The 14,027-nt window shown below is 48.7% G+C and overlaps 1 protein-coding gene across 1 annotated transcript in view; it reads left to right on the forward strand.

Moving 5' to 3' along the window:
• Positions 1-13,501, forward strand: part of Nup188 (nucleoporin 188) — a gene marked incomplete at its 5' end in the record, with an annotated part of 55,328 nt that extends 41,827 nt beyond the window's left edge. Inside the window, 19 exons of the mRNA XM_050155215.1 lie at positions 1,491-1,918; positions 2,003-2,172; positions 2,926-2,995; positions 3,355-3,422; positions 3,917-4,112; positions 6,042-6,119; positions 6,361-6,446; positions 6,594-6,739; positions 6,951-7,132; positions 9,424-9,624; positions 9,760-9,852; positions 10,556-10,714; positions 10,960-11,097; positions 11,578-11,652; positions 11,769-12,014; positions 12,145-12,276; positions 12,508-12,581; positions 12,683-12,812; positions 12,920-13,501. Coding sequence (XP_050011172.1) covers positions 1,491-1,918; positions 2,003-2,172; positions 2,926-2,995; positions 3,355-3,422; positions 3,917-4,112; positions 6,042-6,119; positions 6,361-6,446; positions 6,594-6,739; positions 6,951-7,132; positions 9,424-9,624; positions 9,760-9,852; positions 10,556-10,714; positions 10,960-11,097; positions 11,578-11,652; positions 11,769-12,014; positions 12,145-12,276; positions 12,508-12,581; positions 12,683-12,812; positions 12,920-13,096 — 2,849 coding nt within the window. The remainder of the gene's footprint in view (positions 1-1,490; positions 1,919-2,002; positions 2,173-2,925; positions 2,996-3,354; positions 3,423-3,916; positions 4,113-6,041; positions 6,120-6,360; positions 6,447-6,593; positions 6,740-6,950; positions 7,133-9,423; positions 9,625-9,759; positions 9,853-10,555; positions 10,715-10,959; positions 11,098-11,577; positions 11,653-11,768; positions 12,015-12,144; positions 12,277-12,507; positions 12,582-12,682; positions 12,813-12,919) is intronic.
• Between the last annotated feature and the right edge of the window lie 526 nt (positions 13,502-14,027).

The following is a 14,027-nucleotide window of genomic DNA, read 5'->3' on the forward strand; positions in this document are numbered from 1 at the left end:
TCCATGTCTCTATCCTCATTGGGAACAGTTAAGTGCAGTGAGGACCGTGCAGCACCTGACTCCCTCTTCTAGCTTACATGAGCACCAGGCACACATATGGTGGTGCACAGACAGAAATGCAGCCAATATACCCATACACATAAAAAATAGAAATACTGCCGGGCGGTGGTGGTGCACACTCAGCACTCAGGAACAGAGATAGACAGGTCTCTGTGAGTTCGAGGCCAGCCTGGTCTGCAGAGCAAGTTCCAAGACAGGCTGCAAAGCTACACAGAGAAACCCTGTCTGGAGTGGAAAAAAATAGAAATATTAAAAAAGTAAAAGATTTAGGTATTTCCTGTACTCTGATGTGCTCTTTGTTGTTTACATACTCTTGACTGAAAAGCTTGTAATAGTCTCCTTTTGTCCTTTTTAAATGTAATTTAATTTTATTATTTCAATTATGTGTATGTATGTATGTGTTTGGGTATGTGCACTTGAGTGCAGGTGCCCACTGAGGCTAGAAATAATGGATCACCAGAACTGGAGTTACCAGTGGTTGTGAGCTGCCTGATGTTGGTGCTAGGAATCAAACTCAGTTCCTTTGTTAGAGCGGTGCTTGCTCTCAACACTGAGTCACCTCTCCAGCCCCGATTTTTCTTTTTATTTATTTTTATGTGTATGAGTGTTTTGTTTGCATGTGTATATGTATATATGCACACCACCTTTGTGCCTGGTGCCCAAAGAGTTTAGGAGAGGGCATGGGATCCCTGGAACTAGAGTTACAGATGAATGTAAGCTACTCTGTGAGTTCTGAGAACTGAACCTGGGTTCTCTGCAAGAAAAGGTGTTCTTGTTTGGTGGGTTGGTTTTGGAAACTGAGTCCTAACTATGTAGTCCAGGCTGATCTGAAACTCACAGAGCTCCGCCTGCCTCTGCCTCTTGAGTCTGAGATGAGAGGTGTACGACACAATGCCCAGCTAAGAGCCAAGTATTTATACCCACTGAACTGTCTCTCCAGCCCCTGCACTTTGTATTCTTTTAGTTTTTTGAGAGAGGGTTTTTCTGTGTGCCTTGGCTGTTGTGGAACTCAAAGAAATTCGCCTGCCTCTGCCTCCCGAGTGCTGGGATTAAAGGCATGAGCCACTCTGCCCTGCCCACTTTGTAGTCTTAACACCAAATTTTATATACTTACCATGATAGCATCATCAATTCTTTTATATCAGTCTAATAGGTAGACAGATACTTCATGTTTTACTTAATTCAGCTGTGAGAAATGTTTAACAGCCATGTGTGCACATGCGTGTGTGCATGTTTATATGGGCCAGAGGTCAACATTGGGTGTCTTCCTCCATTACTGTCCATCTTACATTTTGAGAGTGTCTCACTGAATCTGGAGCTTGTTTGTCGGTTACACTTGCTCATCAGCAAACCCAGAGGTCCTCTGCTTTCTGCTTCCCAGTACTAGAGATAGAAGGCTCCTCGGCCTCAATCTTTACATGGAGGCTAAGGATCTGAACTCATGTTTTCATGCTTGTGCAGCAAGCACTTAACTGACCCATCTCCCCAGCCCTTACTTCTTTGTTTCTTCTGTACATTGGTTTCACTCCAGAAATTTAAGTTTGGGTTGTTTTCTTATTTTCAATTTCCTGGAATTTCTCATTGCCTTTCTGCAGAACTCCTGGAGTTTTTCGAGGCACAGAGCCCTAAACCTGTGTGTTCTGGTCTCCAGGTGGCCCCAATGTCAGTGTATGCCTGCCTGGGCAGTGATGCAGCTGCCATTCGTGATGCCTTCCTGACCCGCCTTCAGAGCAAGATTGAGGACATGCGCATCAAAGTCATGATTCTGGAGTTCCTTACAGTCGCTGTGGAGACACAGCCAGGTCTCATCGAGCTCTTTCTGAATCTGGAAGTGAAGGATGGCAGCAATGGCTCCAAGGTGAGCCTGTTCCTTGGATGGAGCTGAGCATATTTCTTGGAAGTGCAGTTAGGGAACTTGAATGCCTGCCTGTTCCTCTTACAGGAATTCAGCCTTGGTGTGTGGAGCTGTCTCCATGTGGTGCTGGAGCTGATTGATTCCCAGCAACAAGATCGATACTGGTGCCCACCCCTCTTGCATCGTGCAGCCATTGCCTTCCTTCATGCCCTGTGGCAAGATCGTAGGGACAGTGCTATGCTTGTCCTCAGAACCAAGTAAGTCTCTTCTGAGTGGTAGCTGATTCATGAGTGTGCTTCTTCATATCTGTAAAATGGAAGTAGGTTTTTAGGAGTTCACCAGTTAGCATACAGTTAAACACCCAAGACTCTGACTTTTTTTTTTTTCTTTCTTTTTTCTTGTTTGCTTTTTTTGGGACGGGCTCTTATTGTTTAGCTCTGACTTACCAGAAGCTTGCTTTATATACCTGGCTGACCTCAAACTTAGAGCAGTCCTGTAACCCTCTGCACTCTTCCCAAGTGCAGAGACTAAAGGCTTCTAGCACCTCATCTAGCTGGGGTTTTTGTTTTGTTAGTTTGAGGGTTTTTTTTTTTTAATTATTATTATTATTATTTAATGTGCACTGGTTTTGCCTATATATACTCTATGTGAGTGAGGGTGTTGGATCCCCCAGAACTGGAGTTACAGAGTCGTGAGCTGCCATGTGGGCGATGGGAATTGAACCTGGGTCCGGACTGTTCGAGACAGGGATTCTCTGTATATCTTTGGCTGTCTTGGAACTCACTCTGTAGACCAGGCTGGCCTCGAACTCACAGAGATTCCCCTGCCTCTGCCTCCAGAGTGCTGCTCAGCTTATTAATGGACTTTTTACATTCATATAAGAACAGTTAATTTATGAAAAACATTTTAGGGTTTGGACATTAAAACTTGAAAAAATATTAGCAAGGGGACTAGAGAGAAGGGACTATGGGGAAGAAAAAGTGTCATTTTAACAAGTATTTTTGTTCTAGACCCAAGTTTTGGGAGAATTTAACCAGCCCGCTGTTTGGAACTCTTTCTCCTCCCTCAGAGACATCTGAGGTGAGCCATGGTGGAGGGTAGGGCAATGCCTGGGAGTTCCAGGGGGGAAGGGTTAGTCTGTAATGTGGAGAAGAAGATCATGCCTTGAACATACAGAATGTTTCACAAGACGCTCCTTCTGCAGAGCAGTGCCTGCTTCCTGTCCTCTGGGAAGCAGAGTGGCATGCCTGCTCAGGTGGAAGGCTCTGATATCTCCACATTGTGCACATAGTGCCCTGCCCAGTGGTGGGTGCCAGTTTGTATTCCATAAAGGTGTGTTTACTTGTTTTCTAAGTGTGAGGTCTTTGCTCTCAGCAGGGGTGGGATGGAGATGTGTTTTTTCCATGTAATTAGTGTGTTTTGCTCTCTCCCCTCCACAGCCCAGCATTCTGGAGACCTGTGCCCTAATCATGAAGATAATATGTTTGGAGATATACTACGTAGTTAAGTGAGTCCCTTCCCCTGTGAGGTGGTTTTGTTGTTGTTCGTGTTTGTGTAGTGCTAGAAGTCAAACTCGGGCTTCTTGCATGCTAAGCAAATGTCCTACCAATGAGCAGTGTCTCCAGCACTCTCCCATGGACTTGTAGTCAGAGATGCAGTGGGAGATGGCGGAGGCCTATCATTGAGTTAGGTTGCTAAGCAGGACAGACAAAAAGATGGTTTGACCCATTTTTATGGAGGACCAGTGAATTTTCCCTGGCCAGTCCACTGATGGCATTTATGGTTATCAGAGTTAGTGTTAAGACAATTCTGTGTACCTGGAATTTGATGGAGGAGGAGGCATTCCTGAAAGAACCTCAGCCATACTCATTATGTTGGAGCTGATTCTAGAGCTGGTTGCTGTATGAGCTGGTTTCCTCTGCCTCAACAAGGGCCTATTTTCATCTCATTTCCATCTACTTTTGAATTCTCACTAAGGTTTGTGTTTTCTTGACACCATAGGGGTTCATTAGACCAGTCATTAAAAGATACACTCAAGAAGTTTTCCAGCGAGAAACGCTTTGCCTACTGGTCAGGGTATGTCAAGTCTTTGGCAGTTTACATGGCTGAAACAGAGGGCAGCAGCTGCACGTCCTTGCTGGAGTATCAGATGCTGGTCTCTGCCTGGAGGATGCTTCTCATCATTGCCACCAGTCATGTAAGCACCTCTTGGGCATCTTGCTTTTGTTTTAAGAAGGCAGTGATATCCAAGCACATGCAGCTCCTTGGGATAAAAGGAAACTGGGTTTGTCCCTGAGAACTAAAATGGAACAGATTTTATGCCAAGAGATGAGGGTGGGCAGGTGCTTGGGGCTGAGTTTTAATAGGACATTTTGGGGACAGGACAGAGAAGTTTCAAATCCATTAGACATCCTGAAGGCTTCTCAGCCCGGGGTGTGTCTCTCATGGGACGTATAGTTGCCTCTGGTGCTGTGCCTTCTGGACACGGCATCTGTGACTCTTCTGTGTTTCCAGCTGTGTGTTTCCAGTGGTTCTAGGGAAGGATGGAGGCCGCTGTCTCTTCACTGTATAGTGAGTTTAAAACTTTATTTATCATTAGTGTGTGCACGAATCTGTGCAGTCAGGTCCACCTTTATATGAGTTCTGGGGACTGAACTCAGGGCCTCAGGCTTGTGCAGCAGGTGTCTTTACTCACTGATCGTCTCACCATTGAGAGAGAGAGAGAGAGTGCTGGTGTTTGGGAAGGGTTTGCACCATTCTTGGCATTTTCATAGTTTGATACTGTCACACTATGCCATAGCACATGGTGTTGAACTTGTCTTTCCAAGGCATCTGGGCAATCTCTTTACTGATTTACAGCCTGACCTAGGCTGCTGCTCCTTGTTTCCAAACTGTGCACATCTCTCTGCCTTGTTTTCTAATATAGACTACCTGTGTGGCTGGAGTTTTAAGCACAGAATAGGTCTGTGCATACTCTTGCTATGATGTGATAACCATAGACTCCAAGTCTTCAGGCCTGCTGCAGGGCTTGGCTGCCTGCATCTCTGCTTCCGTGTCGCTGCCTTTTAAAATCCAGTCAGACAGCAGTCTTTAAGTTGTGCCTCTGCTGTCCTCTGCTTTCTGGGAAATGGACCTGGGGGGCCTTGGTCCCTTCCTCCCTCCCTTCCTCCCTCCCTTCCTTCCTTCCTTCCTTCCTTCCTTCCTTCCTTCCTTCCTTCCTTCCTTCCTCCCTCCCTCCCTCCCTCCCTCCCTCCCTCCCTCCCTCCCTCCCTCCCTCCTTCCCTTTCTTCCTCCCCTTTCTCTCTCATTCCTTCCTCCCTCCCATCCACACATCCACCCATCTACCCATCCACGGCTGTTAGAATATTTGTTCTACACCTATAGGCACCAGGGCTACTGCAGTGTATAAGTCTGCTCTCATGGAGAGTAACCTTAAGAGAGGTAAGTTAATAAAATTTATAAAATTTACAGCTGAAAAAAGGTAACTTGAGATTGTTACTTTGCTGTAATGGTTGAGGTGCTGTGGTGCTTAACACATGAGATAAGCGTGGTCAGAGTGGTCTCTCTTAGGTGATGCCCCAGCTACCTTAAGTATGTGAAGAAGCCTCAGGTGGCGAGCCTGTGGAGAAAGCTGTCTAGGCAGATGGAATTGCAGGTGCCAAGTCCAGAAGTAGAAAGAACTTGCTATGGTCAGGAAGGATGGAAGAGCCAGGTGTGGTTGGCACATGCTGGTGGCCAGGCTAAGTCAGCATCATGAGTTAGGAGCAGCCTGCATAACAACATGGTGAAACCAGTCTCAAAAAACTGGAAAGAGAGGTTATAGGGAGGACTGGGGCTAGAGTGAGCATAGGTGGGGTTGAAGGTTGTGTGGCTGGTGTGGCTTGAATTTCCTGACCCCTGGGAAGCCTTTGAAAACAGATGAGCAGAGAAAGGATGTGGTTTTGAGGAAAAGGCAAATCTGGGCTTGATTCTGACCAGATCCAAGAATAAACCAAAAAATAGGGATTGAAGCTTCATTTTAATCAGGGACACAATGACTTTCCAATTGCTCATTGCCTCATTGGGCCCTTGGCTCTTAAAGTCTGAGAAATGTCTCGGACATAATCCTTTTCCTGTGCACTTGCAGGCCGACATCATGCACTTGACTGATGTGGCAGTGCGGCGCCAGCTTTTTCTTGACGTGCTTGATGGGACCAAGGCATTAGTAAGTATGTCTAGGAGGTCTCCTTTCCCTGAGGTCACACGTGGACCTCACGATCTGGTTGTTGCATAGAGGTTAGGATGGTGCTCGGGGCCTAGGAGGTGAGGCTGCAGTGGTAAAGAGGTACCCCAGTTCCTTGCACCTGATTGTACCTGTGAGCTGCTAGGTGAGGAGGGCACAAGGCCAGGGAAACACTGAGTGGAAGCCAAGAGATGTGCCTGACTGCTGCTCTTCCTCCTGTCAGCTCCTCGTTGCAACATCGGTGAACTGCCTCCGGCTCGGCTCCATGATGTGTACACTGCTGCTTGTCCTCCTGCGGCAGTGGAAGCGGTGAGTGTTAGGACTAGAGAGGTGGCCTGGGCCTCCGACTGCCTCAGCAGGGCCTGCCCACCCTTCCTGCCTGCCTTCATTTCTTGGAGCGGAGTCGGGCAGACTGCCTGTGGCTTCTGGTGCAGTGTTTCCACTGTGTCCTTTCAGAGAGCTGGGTGCTGTGGATAAAATCCTTGGGCCCTTGACAGAGGTCCTGGAAGGGGTGCTGCAGGCAGACCAGCAGCTCATGGAGAAGACCAAGGCCAAGGTGTTCTCTGCCTTCATTACGGTATTACAGATGAAGGAGATGCGAGGTGAGCGGGCAGCCTAGCTAATAGTTCCTAACATAGTGCCACACACGCTTCCTATGAGTCTCAAGGTGTCAGTCTTAGAATTTTTACCCTAATGTGACACCCTCCCTCTTAGTACTTAACTGCCTTTCCAGCCCCGGCCTAGGAAGACAACCTTGGTGTGCCGTGAGAGTGGCCTGCCTTGTGACAGCACCCCTTCCCATCTGTTCTGCAGTAAGTGATATCCCGCAGTACTCCCAGCTGGTGCTGAATGTCTGCGAGACTCTCCAAGAAGAGGTGATTGCACTCTTTGATCAGACCCGCCACAGCCTGGCATCAGGCAGCGCTGCAGAGGACAAGGACAGCATGGAAACGGATGACTGCCCTCGGCCTCGGCATAAGGACCAGCGTGATGGGGTGAGGGCAGATTACAGCAGGTGTTCTGTCACAGACAGCCCATACTGGCAGCTGTCACTCACTAGGGAGAATGGGAAGGTGAAGCCTGTGGAGTCCTAGAGCCCTGTGAAGTCAGGGCTTTGGGAAGCCCATGGAGAAACGCCATCCTCCCTACCGTTTCAGCCACAACTAGTCACGGGCAGCATTAGGAAGATCAGACCATGAGAAGTGTGTGTGACCAGCCTCAGGGCAGCATCTTCTGTCTGTCTGTCTGTCTGTCTGCCTGCCTGCCTGCCTGCCTGCCTGCCTGCCTGCCTGCCTGCCTGCCTGTCTATGGATTGATTGATTGTGTGTACACAATACAACATATACAATGTTTCCTTTCTTGAGGTAGTGTGTTTCAAGACAGGGTTTTTCTGTGTAACAGCTTTGACTGTCCTGGAATTAGATTTGTAGACCAGGCTGGCTTTAAACTCACAGAGATCCACCTGCCTCTGCCTCCCAAGTGCTAGGACTAAAGGCTTCCTCCACCACCGCCCAGCTAGAACAGTGATTTTTTTTTTTTTTTTTTGATTTTTCGAGACAGGGTTTCTCTAGATTTTTGAAAAGTTCCTGTCCTGAACAGTGATTTTTAAACTGTAAGCTCACAACCTATTAGGTTATTTAGTTACTACCAGCATTTTTTTTTTAAGTAGGGTCCTGCTATGCCCAAACTAGCCTCAAACTTACTGTTTACTCCTTTGAAGCAGGGACCTGGGGCTCATATTTTCTCACCTCAGCTAGAAGCCAGTAAGCCCTACTGATCCACCTGTCTACAGCATCCACATTCCAGTCCTCAGGACTGGGCAGCAAATGCTCCTCAATACTAAGCCATCTCTCCAACCCCGTTGTTTTTCTTTTTTCATTAAAAATTTTAAAAATATTTGTTTTATAAACACGAGTGTTTAGTCTGCGTGTATGTTTGTGTAGTACCTACATGCATCCCTGATGTCCCCAGCAGTCAGAAGGGGCTAGTGGATCCCCTGGAACTGGAGGTAAAGATGGTTTTGAACACAACATGGTTGCTGGAAACCAAAGCTATGTCGTCTGCAAGAGCAACAAGTGCTCTTACCTCTCAACTGTCTCTCCAGCCCTACCCTACTCCTTTTTAAAATAAGATGTTCTGAGTGTAGATCATAGCACTTCTGGATCTCAGAATGTTGATACCTTTTTAAAGTAAGGAAAGGTATTTCATGGTTATGTGGGTCAAATTGTATACTACAAAAAGACATTCCTTTTGTGTTCTGTAACTTAGTGTTTTGACATGTGTCACAGAAAGGTTCTTTTCTGGTCCTGTCTTTTTTTTTTTTTTTTGTCGAGACAGGGTTTCTCTGTGGTTTTTTTTGGATCCTGTCCTGGCACTAGCTCTTGTAGACCAGGCTGGTCTTGAACTCACAGAGGTCCGCCTGCCTCTGCCTCCCAAGTGCTGGGATTAAAGGCATGCGCCACCGCCCGGCTCTGGTCCTGTCTATTTAGTGTTCAAAGTTCCACCCATAGCTGTGGTACTATTGGCAGCTGATGGCTGCTGAGATGTATATCTGAACAGCATAATTGGACTCAATATGTTTCTTATTGGTGGTTTTCGTTTTGTTTTAGACAGGGTCCCACTATGTAGCCCTGGCTTGGCCAGAGACTCACTTATGTAGACCAGATTGGCCTCAAACAGAGATTTGACTGCCTCTGCCTTCCCAAGACATGTACCACCATGCCTGGTGACTAAGAAAGAAAGATGGGCCAGGAGGTGGTGGCGCACACCTTTAATCCCAGCACTCAGGAGGCAGAGGCAAGCAGATCTCTGTGAGTTCAAGGCTAGCTTGGTCTACAAGAGGTAGTTCCAGGACAGGCTCCAAAGCTACAGCAAAACCTTGTCTCGAAAACAACAACAACAAAAAGAAGAAAAAGAAAGATGGGTGGGTGGTAGAGAGGTGTAGGTGGATCTAAGAGAAGTTGAAGGGGTAAATATAGTCAGTATACACTATAGGAAATTCTCAAGTAATAACGATATTAAAACTAAGTGTGTAAAACACCTGTGTTTGGATAAAACCTAAGACTGGAGATGAAGGTGAATTCTGCGGTCAGACCCAGTGGCAGAGCTGCTTGACCTGCCCTTCCTGGAGAAGCGAGCACGGAGACTAGCAGGGCAAAAGCAAGAGTGACAGTAGCCACACTCCTGAGAGCAGCGTGGGTAGCTAGGCCCAGGACTGGCGTTCTTCCTCTTCTATCTCTCAACTGCTCTTTTCCACCTTTCCTTCTCTGTCCTTGGCTACCAGCAGGTATGTGTCCTGGGACTGCATCTGGCTAAGGAGCTTTGTGAAGTGGATGAGGATGGGGACTCGTGGCTACAGGTGACCCGAAGGCTCCCCATTCTGCCCACACTCCTCACCACCCTGGAGGTGAGCCTCCGCATGAAGCAGAACCTGCATTTTACGGAGGCTGCGTTGCACCTGCTCCTCACCCTGGCTCGTACCCAGCAGGTAGGAGGCTGCTTAGGGTGGAAAAGACATCCTGCTTGTGCTGAGTGATTCCCATGCTCCCCGAAGCCAGTCAGGTCTTTTGCCCCGTTGGCAGGTCTTTTAAGGTTCCATCTTAATTATGGGTTTCTCCTTCAGGGCGCGACAGCAGTGGCTGGAGCTGGCATCACCCAAAGCATCTGTTTGCCTCTCTTGAGTGTATACCAGCTTAGCAGCAATGGCACAGGACAGGTGAGTGCTAGGATCTTGCCTCTTGTAGCTCTCAGGTTACAGATGCCCCCATCTTGCTGCTTGTTCCGTATATTATCCCAGCTCTCTGGTAGAACAAAGCCTCCTGCCCCTGGCACCATGCCTGATTTCAGGAATGCAGCTACCAGAAGTACTGAAGTGTGTGCTTAGCATGAACCTGGCTCCAGTCTAGTCCCAAACACCAAACAAAAAAGTGTCACCAATGCCAGGAGAGTAGGACAGTTGTCATCCCTTCAGAAGTCAGCATGTGACTGCAGTCGTGTATGTGATTGCCCGTGTCATCCATCCATCCCATCCGTTCTCCCCGCACCCTTTAGGGACTTCAGTTAACTCTGGCTGGCAGCAGTCGTGTCCTGGTCTAGAGTCATCTTCACAGCACCTCTTGTCTGAATTGTTCGGTCTGCTAAATCTTCTTCCTCTAGCCCAGCCTCCCTAAATTTAGAGGGAGCATGTTGAGAGCCAGAGTGGGGCAGGGGACATGGGCAAGCTGATATTGCTGATTAGTGGCAGGTACAGGTTTGGAATGCTCTACTCTTGCTGAATCTGGTAGCATTGCCCCTTATGCTAGTGATAACTGTCCACTCCAAGAGATTTTTTTCTTTCCAGTAGCTGGACCACACAGACTCTGCTGCTCTCAGTGGGTTCCTGTGGCTTCAATCCTGAGCATGTGTGCCATTTGTTACAGACACCCAGCACCTCTCGAAAGTCCCTGGATGCCCCATCCTGGCCAGGGGTCTACCGCCTGTCCATATCCTTGATGGAGAGGTTGCTTAAGACTCTACGCTACAATTTCCTGACTGAGGCTCTAGACTTTGTGGGTGTCCATCAGGAGCGGACATTGCAGGTAAGGGCTGTCTACCTCACGGAAGGGGATACCCAGAGCCATTTGGCACATATGACTGTAGGACTTAGGGTATCAATGCCCTCATCTTTGAGATACTAGAAGAAATCTGACTGAGTCACCTAATAGGAAGCCTTCATTGTAATGCCAGCCACCTCAGCATATGTGGGCCCAAGACCTGATCTCCATAGGTGGGTAGACGTGGTGTGCTGGGTCCCTGAGCATTCTCTGCTGTCCTCCCCTCATAGTGTCTCAATGCAGTGAGGACGGTACAGAGTCTAGCCTGCCTAGAGGAAGCAGATCACACTGTGGGCTTCATCCTACAACTGTCCCATTTCAGGAAGGAGTGGCACTTCCACCTGCCTCAGCTTATGCGTGATGTCCAGGTGGGCCTAGAACACTACTTCTTGGAAAGGTCTGGGGAAATGGTGGGCTGATTCTGAGTGTGGTTTTCTTGCTTGGGGACACAGGATTGGCGCAATCTGCTTCCATAGGCCAGTTCTTCCCTTTACAGTGAAGTGAGACTGAATAGGTTGAGAACTTGAGCTCTGTGAGGGAGACTGAGGTTCAAAACCCTCAGAAGGCCTGGAAGCTGGAGGAGTCCATGGGCTTCTGTCTATATGACCTTAACTAGGTCACATCACCTCTGTTCTTCTGCAGTGTGGAAACGCTAATCCCCATCTCTTTGATGTATTGAGAACCATGTAATGTGCCAGAAATGCAGCTGAAACAAGCCAGGCCTGAGCCCTCCTGGTGGCTAAGTTAGAGTATCAGTCAGTGCAAGGGGAGGCCTGCTGGTGTCCTGGAGAGTAATCTGTTTGGGGTTGCTCCATGAGTTTTTCCTGTCCCTCCCTCCTATGTCTCAGGTGAACCTGGGTTATTTGTGCCAGGCCTGTACCTCCCTCCTACACAGCCGCAAGATGCTGCAGCACTACCTACAGGTAACCAAAGCCCCTAGCTCATCACTGCAGGCAGTGCCCCTCTCTGCCCCATCACTGATGGCAGGACCACCTTTGATCTCCCGTAACTTAGGCTCCATTTCTTGACTCTTCCTCAGAACAAAAATGGGGATGGCCTCCCCTCAGCTGTCACTCCTCGAGTGCAGAGGCCAGCCACTACCACAGCCACCACCACAGTTGCTACCCCATCTGGATGCTCCTCCAAGCAGCCTGTTGCTGACACTGAGGCCTCAGAGCAGCGAGCCTTACACACAGTCCAGTATGGCCTTCTCAAGATTCTCAGCAGGACCCTGGCAGCCCTGCGCCACTTCACTCCAGATGTCTGCCAGATTCTGCTGGACCAGGTACTAACTACCACCTCATACATGACACTAGGTTCTCAACAACTAGCCTTGAACCTGGATTCTGCAGTACACTGCGCTGTACTCTGGAGAGCTCCCTGCAAATTCCAGAGTGCTGTTTTCTGTCTTTCAGTCCCTGGATCTCGCGGAATACAACTTCCTATTTGCCCTGAGTTTCACCACTCCCACTTTTGACTCTGAAGTGGCCCCCTCCTTTGGAACCCTCTTGGCCACAGTGAACGTGGCCCTCAACATGCTTGGAGAGGTAGGGCCCTTCCCCCTCCCCGCATAACTTTCCAGTTGGTCTGTCACTTCTGAGTAATATGGGTCATATCCAGCCCCTGGAGCCTAGGCCTCTCCTAAGGTGGCATGCTAGGAGTTCCCATGAATACCCTTGGAGGTACCAGGGCAACTGGTATGCAAGACCTTAACTGGCCATTGTTAAGGTTGGTTTGATTTTTTTTTTTTTTTTTATTGCTTGCTTCTGTTCTTTTAGCTGGACAAGAAAAAAGAATCCCTTACTCAGGCTGTGGGACTCAGCACACAAGCAGAAGGAACCCGAACATTAAAGTGAGACCTGAGTCTTAAGGGCCTGGGACAATTATGGGCTGCTAGTCTCTGGGCTGTGGTTCAGCTGTGTTTGTGAGGTATGCTCACACCTGCCTTCCCAGGTCCCTCCTGATGTTCACCATGGAGAACTGCTTCTATCTGCTCATCTCCCAAGCAGTACGCTACCTCAGGGATCCGGCTGTGCACCCGCGGGATAAACAGCGGATGAAACAGGAGCTGAGCTCAGAGCTGGTATGGTTGTTGGGCTGGTCAGCAGGGAAAGCTATTTGGGGGCTGCCTGTCCTTTGGGGTCAGGAACAGTGGTCCTGGACCTCATTAAACTGCTGCTTTTCTTGTAGAGCACGCTGCTTTCCAGCCTCTCAAGATACTTCAGAAGGGGAACCCCCAGCTCCCCTGCTGCTGGAGTCCTGCCCTCGCCGCAGGGCAAGGCCACCTCTCTCTCCAAAGCCAGCCCAGAGTCTCAGGAGCCTCTGATCCAGCTTGTGCAAGCCTTTGTCCGACATGTGCAGAGATAGGGAGTGGAGCGCCATCTGCTTGCTGCTCCTTGCCAACCTACACTGCAGCCTGGGCAGAGGGTGCTGCCACCACAGAGCGGGCCACTGAGCAAGCAGCCCCCTTCCTCCTCTTCCCGCCCACCCGCTGACATTATTTTTGTAATAGATCAAGAGGTCAACAGCATGGGCAGGGAGCCAAGGGTCTGGGTGCTCAGACTCTACAATATCCACAAGATGGCCCTTTTCCTTCAAGCATTCCCATGGCATGTCACCAGCCAGGGAGGCCCTGGGTGCTGGCAGCACAGGAGAGGCCTGTGTGTAGTGAGAATTTTCCATGATCTATTCTTGCAGGGTTTATTTTTTTGTTGTTTTGTTTTTGGTAATACTGTGGTCTATTTATACAAATATTAAAGTACTGTTTATAGACTGGGCCTTCAGAGCCTGAGTCATGCGGCAGCTGTCAAAGGCCCCAGACACGAGTGGGTAGCCTAGAGATGGAAGACTCCTGCCGATGGCTGACTTACTTGTACCTATTGATTTAGTCCTGGGTAGATTGCTAGGTTCTGGACTTCCTTAGCACTTAGGGACCTCAGTTTATAGCTCTTCCCCATGCAGAGCCCCAGCATGCGCACTGGGACCATGTAAAATAAAATACGGCCACATTGGAAGTTCCCAGAATCAGACTGATGTAGGCTTAAGAGCCTGCCTGCCACTTGCCCACTTGCAAGCTATAGTACCTTGAAGAGGTAGGTGACTACTGATGTCTTATCCATCATAGCTTCAGACCGAGCCCACAGCTATTGGCTACTAAAGCTTTCCTCCTGACAGCAAAGCCACTGCAGTTCAGTGGGTCCAAATTTAGGCAAGTTTTCCTTAAGCACAAAATATTGTGCAGCTTCAGATATGCGGCTCTGGGAATTGTTGCGCAATATGACCTTTCCTCTGATCTGCA

This window comes from Alexandromys fortis, unplaced genomic scaffold (genome assembly GCF_014885135.2).
Source record: "Alexandromys fortis isolate MF-2015 unplaced genomic scaffold, M_Fortis_MF-2015_v1.1 scaffold_72, whole genome shotgun sequence".
Lineage (NCBI taxonomy): Eukaryota > Metazoa > Chordata > Mammalia > Rodentia > Cricetidae > Alexandromys > Alexandromys fortis.